This window comes from Theobroma cacao, chromosome 9, assembly GCF_000208745.1.
Source record: "Theobroma cacao cultivar B97-61/B2 chromosome 9, Criollo_cocoa_genome_V2, whole genome shotgun sequence".
NCBI lineage: Eukaryota > Viridiplantae > Streptophyta > Magnoliopsida > Malvales > Malvaceae > Theobroma > Theobroma cacao.
In genome coordinates this window covers 24,117,269-24,123,296 of record NC_030858.1, presented here as the reverse complement: position 1 = coordinate 24,123,296, position 6,028 = coordinate 24,117,269, and the positions used below count along the sequence as shown (strand labels likewise).

The following is a 6,028-nucleotide window of genomic DNA, read 5'->3' as shown; positions in this document are numbered from 1 at the left end:
AATTAACATTTGTGATACTTTTAATGATGTGTATATATTTTTTTTCTCTTTTTATGCTTATAGAAAGAAGAAAAGAAGCAACAAGTTACATTCTCCGAGCTCTTTGAATGCACTCACAAACGATAGAAGAGTATCGGAGGATTTGTGGACAACAAGTCCAAGACTGTTTGTGTAAGTAATACATGTGTTTATATATATTTGATATATATGTTGCTTACCGATTAAATAACTTAATAATTTACTTACTTTTATATTTGTAGGAATCATACACTTTGGTAATAGTGGAGAAGTATGGTGTGGAGTTGTTGAGCCAACCGGAGTTTGATTTAGAGGCATGGACTGAGGCCATTGGAAGGCCAATGAGTACTCAAATCCACGTATACGGATTTGGCACCCGAGCCCTTACTTCGAGACTTTTGGCTACAATCATGATGTTTGAGTTTGCTTGTGCCCTAACGATGCACCACCTCCTATGCCGACTCCTACACCTGAGCCCAAGGGATATCGACAATTGCTTAACAACACGAAGACCTTGATGACAGGTTTCACTGATATTAAAGGTTTGTTGATGGATGTAATTGGATTGAGGAGATCGCAGCCTCAAGCAGACAAGTCTGGGCCTTCACAATCTCCACCACAATGGCAACAACAGCAACCACCCCCACCCCTTCAGTGAAATTTTTCAATTGAATATTTGGATTATTGTTACCTGTTTACATTAAAATATTTTTTTATTAACAACAATATCTATTAGATTTTCATATTTTCTATATGCATATTTGTTTGTTATATATTTACTTTATCAATAACAGCCTTATATCATAATTTTATTACAAACAAGACAAAGTTAATTCCCAAAACAAAACAAAAAAAAAACACTTGCACTATCTGTGTTACCAACGGAATTGTCGACAAAGTTCATCTATTAATGACAGATTTCATCAGTTACTGACAAAATTACCGATGGAGTTCATACGCAATACCAATAGATTACCAACAGAATTGGTTGTTGCCAACTGATACGGCTTGTAAGCTTTAAAGTCAATTCCATTGGTAATCCGTCGACAATTTCGTTGGTAATTAATTACGAAATTGGTGACGGATATTGGTTTGTCTGTAATTAACAATGGAATTTACCAACAAATTTCAATTAATACTAACGAACATTTTACTGATGAAACCAACTTTTTTTCAATAGAATGACCGACGAAAATTTTGATTATCAATTTATAGACTAAAAATTTCATTATCGATGGATTTTGCATTATCGATGATGTCTTTTCTGATCAAGTACCAACGAAATATTTCGTCAGTGATACATGATGCTGACGAAATATTATGTATTACTGAAGAAACTTTCCATTGGTAATACACTCTATTTTTATAGTGTATTGTATTTGATAATCATATTTATGTGAGAAAGATGATAGAATAAAAAATCATGACTTAATTTTTGAATGTCTGATTACTAGAACCTATTAAAAAAGATAATATTATTTGAATCAATAATATTAAAGAAGAGTTTGAAGTTGTAAATATAGCAACTAATAATAATTTTTTTTCAATATTTTTATTTTTTCTTTAAAAGTTCTTGATTGATTAGAGTCATTGTCACGTGTGTTGTACATGAATACTTATTTTTTATTTTTTATTTAAATAACAAATTTGTATAAATAAAAATATTTATAGTATTATGTAAATAATTGAAATTTTGTAATATAACTTATAAATAAATTCAATACCTTAAAAATTAACAAAAATATTTTTTAATACAAGTCATTCAGTACAATTAGGATACTTTTTTTTATTAATTGGATAAATTTTATTAATATTTATAACAAGAATATTTAAATAACAATTTAAAAATACATCAAACAAATATATTCCTTTTTGTCAATCAAAAGTTTTGCCAACAATCAGACTATATGTAGTTGGATGCCCTTTGGCACGAAATCAACCCATTGTAGATCTTCGACTCAAATTACAAACCAGAGTAGTTATGTTAAGGGCCATTGTGATTGGCTATGGAATCTTAGTCACTAATGTAAAAAGTAAGCTCTACAATTAAGCCAACAACTAATCTCATAATATTGCATCATGGACTTAACCTGATGTGTTGTGATTCATGTGACCAACTCTTGTTCTTCTCACTAGTTTTCATTTTCATTTTAAAAAAAGCAGGAAAAGATATCTATTTATGACATATACAGTTATTTTCAATAGCATTCAATCCCTTATCAATATTGGAAAAAGATTTAAATATTTTATTTTTTTGACAACGAGGGTTAGTAGGAAAATTTTCCAAATAAAAAGTTTTGCTTATCTTGTGTCCTGTGTGAGCACAAGAAAGCCAATTGAGTACCCCTAAAAATAGAAAAAGAAAACCAAATTTCCATGGAGAAAAAATAAAGCAAGCTGACAAAAGGCCACATGTACACAAAACACAACTCAAACCGTGGCTAGAATTTCAACTTTCTCATACATGTAACCCAACCAAAGTCTGTTCTCCTCCTCAAAAACAGCTAATCACACCAAACTCAACAAAGACCAACTCTTCCCACACCAAGAACTTCAACCCCTCTTCTTCTTCCCCCAAGTCCTCTCTCACAATCTAAACCCATGGCATCAAACAACTTAAATTCCAATCTGGGTCTAGCTCTAATCTCTATATTCTTACTCCTTTCAAACCCTATATCTCTCTCAGAGGCTGAGGCTGAGCCTGCCCCTGCCCCACCCACAGTCTGGGATATCCTGCCCAAATACGGCCTCCCAAGTGGCCTCCTACCCAGCACAGTCACCAACTACAGTCTCCAAAACGACGGTAGATTCATCGTCGTTTTGGAGAGCCCTTGCTACGTCCAATTCGAGTACTTAGTCTACTACGAAAAGACCATCACCGGAAAACTGGGTTATGGCTCCATAACTGATTTGAAAGGCATTCAGGTGCAACGCTTCTTCTTGTGGTTCGATGTGGATGAGATCAAGGTGGATTTGCCACCTTCCGATTCCATTTATTTTCAAGTTGGATTTATCAACAAGAAGCTCGACGTTGACCAGTTCAAGACCATTCATTCTTGCCGTGATGGGGTTACGGGCTCTTGTGGATATTCTTGGAAATCGGTTCTTCAGGTATTCATTCCACTGTCTTTTCTTGGAGGTTTGGTTTCTGCTGGTTCAAATCTCTCTGTCATATATTATTTTATTGCCTAAATTTTATATATATGGGTTCTTATAGTTAGGCACGTTTCAACAAAATTTCTGGTCTTATTGTCAAATTCGTTTCCTTTCTTATGGGAGTGAGTTGAATTGTGTTTTTGAGGTATCGATTTCCCTAGATTTGTGGTTAAATTGGAAAACAATTTTAAGATAGTTGTATGGTTTCCTGCAAAGTGGTAAACAAAGGCTTCCTAATTTAGTTATTTATCTTGTTTCAATTATCATATTTAGAGTAAAAGTAAAGATGGAAAATAGAAAACATTTATCCAAAATTAAGCTGACCCTTGAAATTTTGTGAGATCAGCTGAAGGGTGGTCCATATGTAGGAAGGGAAGTGGGACAATAGTTCTCATCTTCACATCATCCTCTTTAAGCCTTTTTCACTATTGGTAATGCTATTTTCTTTGAGCAGTCAAACTGTTTGAAACTTTAGCATTTCTCTTTTACTACTTGGAGGAAATTAAGGGAAACTTGAGATAGGCAAAGGATCAAGGTTTTATGTTTATTTTGAGGGATAAATAGTTTTGATTGAGTTGGTTACTCTTATGCTTTATAGTCTACAGAATGAGTCAATGCTTGACCACCTTCCCAATGAGTTGCCTGACAGTATGAAAAAATGTGCATTAGACATTCTTAAAGGCAGGTGAATTTGAAGAATTTCAAATCTGATTATTATGATTAGGTGTCAATTCTGATTGAATATTGGAGGCTTCTATAGATAGAGGATCCACACCCATATCCAACTATAGTTGCACCATGGCGGATAAGTTGAATTGTCTGGTTTTTGACTATCTAATTTAAGGTTCAAAACACTTTCTCTGCTTACCTTCGTGGTGATCCAAGAAACATGTTTTGCATGAAGTTAATTTACCATTTGTTTATTATGTATGTGGATGTATTTTGATGCACATCATCCTCATTCTAGTTTATCTTTTCTTCATATTTATATTGTATCATTTCCCTATCCACACCTGTGATGCAATTTGGCTTCCAATTTTAAGTCTTGGAACTTCTTTTAATTCTGAATGTTTATCTGTGTCATTAAATAGTAAATACATATTTGAGACAAATATGTCCCTAGATTCTTGGACATATGAATTAAAGATATTTTTATTGTATGAGAATGTTGATATGACATGAGTTTTGGTCTTTGTTGAAAAAACAACATTTACTTCTTCACACTTCACTGAATGTGGTCGCTTTTTTTAATTTGGAACTTGATACATCCAGCATTTTCGCAATAATCTTGCCTCTTATTGGCTTTTCTCAACAATTCATTGTGGTGATAGGGAAGTCCATGCCATGACAGTAGTCTCTCAGGCTCTCTCCTTCCCTCCAATCTTTTGTCTTTGAAAACAGCAGCTGAAGTACTGGGTCAATTGATTATTTTGGTTCTGTTTTCATGTTCAGTACTTTGTAGCTTAATTTTGTCAATTACACTTAGTTTTCAGTGAAAAGATCATGTAAACTAGTTGGTCTAATGCTGATAAATCCATCAATACATGTTTTTATACTCCAATTCCTATACATCCTTGTAAGAGTTTCCTTTTGGACTTTGTTCTTGATGATTTCTGTACTCCTGGGGCTTGAGATTAGACTTTCCTTGTGGTTTAATTCATCCCCTGTGTTTGTTATTGCAGCTTCCAATGCCTACAAATGACATTCAGATGCTAATTACAGAGTAGCTGCCACGGAGTGCTGTTGCTATATGGAAAATTGATAGCGTAAGCTTCTATCTGTTATTAGTGTAAGGAAAAGGAAACGAAAAAAAAAAAGAAGAAAAGAGAGGGAGTGAGCTAATTGATGGTAATTTCAGACTCAAAAGTGAGGGGTCTGGCGAAGCCTTATCTAAATATGTTATAAGTACATTGTATATATAGTGGGCTTGTATTTTAGTTGCAGTTTATAATATTAATTACATCCTCTGTTTGAACTGTACCTTTTAAAGTTTGAGATGTGATGAATAATGTATGGTTGTCATTTGCTATGTTGCTTAAACGTTTGGCTGTGCTAACCTTGCTGTTGCATGAATCCATGGGCATGTAAATGCAGAGGTTATGTTCATCCCAGGGATATTAGTTGGATAGAACTTGGAAGAATTGTTCGAAATGCTTCAGTTTCAGTGAGCACGTTAGCTATGGAACCTAGTTTTTTCTCCTTTCCAATTCTTGGTGTATTATATAAAAAACCGTATAAACTCAACAAAATAAAGATTTAGGTTAACCTTTAGTACTTCTTTTCACAAGAGGTATGATGTTCAAGATCTCTGTGTTAGGTTCTTTTAATTAATTAGAGTGTGAATTTATATTACTTAATTTATTTTAAAATTTTATCAAAATTAAATTAAATTAATTTTGTCTTATTAAAGAGATAATATTTTTTTACTCAACAATAAAGAGGTAATATTATGGGTAAAGTATTTTCATTTTTAAGTTTTAATCAAAATTTCAAGTAAGTTCATTATTTTTCAAAATGGATATTTTGTTTTAAAAAAATATATTCCGTTAGATACATAAGTCTAGTCATTAGTCAACGGTAAGTGTTTTCGTCAGTTTGATAACATAATAATATTAAAAAGATAATTTTACTCTTTATTAATTTAAAAAAGTACTATTATATAATTTTATTATTTTTTTATTAATTTGAAAAAAAAAACTCTCGATCGGGCTCCCCAAGGGAGCACCAGATCTAGTGCTTGTAGACATTGTAATTTTGCTTAGATAAAAAAAAAATTTAAAAAATTAATTAATTAATATTAAAACAAACAAAAAATAAAAGAAAAAGAAAAGAAAAGAAAAAAAAATAAAAAAGT

At 32.4% G+C, this 6,028-nt stretch overlaps 1 protein-coding gene across 1 annotated transcript; it reads left to right on the top strand.

Annotated features, from left to right (window-relative positions):
• LOC18589610 lies at positions 2,438-5,230 on the top strand. The gene is made up of 2 exons (XM_007014655.2): positions 2,438-3,129; positions 4,857-5,230. Exons 1-2 carry the CDS (start codon positions 2,620-2,622, stop codon positions 4,899-4,901), a joined length of 555 nt encoding a protein of 184 aa, XP_007014717.2. The 5' UTR covers positions 2,438-2,619; the 3' UTR covers positions 4,902-5,230.

Excerpts from the sequence above, each read along its gene's own strand:
- LOC18589610 (XM_007014655.2), top strand. The coding sequence starts at position 2,620 with ATGGCATCAAACAACTTAAATTCCAATCTGGGTCTAGCTCTAATCTCT. Across the intron at positions 3,130-4,856 it reads CTTGGAAATCGGTTCTTCAG|CTTCCAATGCCTACAAATGA; the intron begins GTATTCATTCCA and ends TTGTTATTGCAG.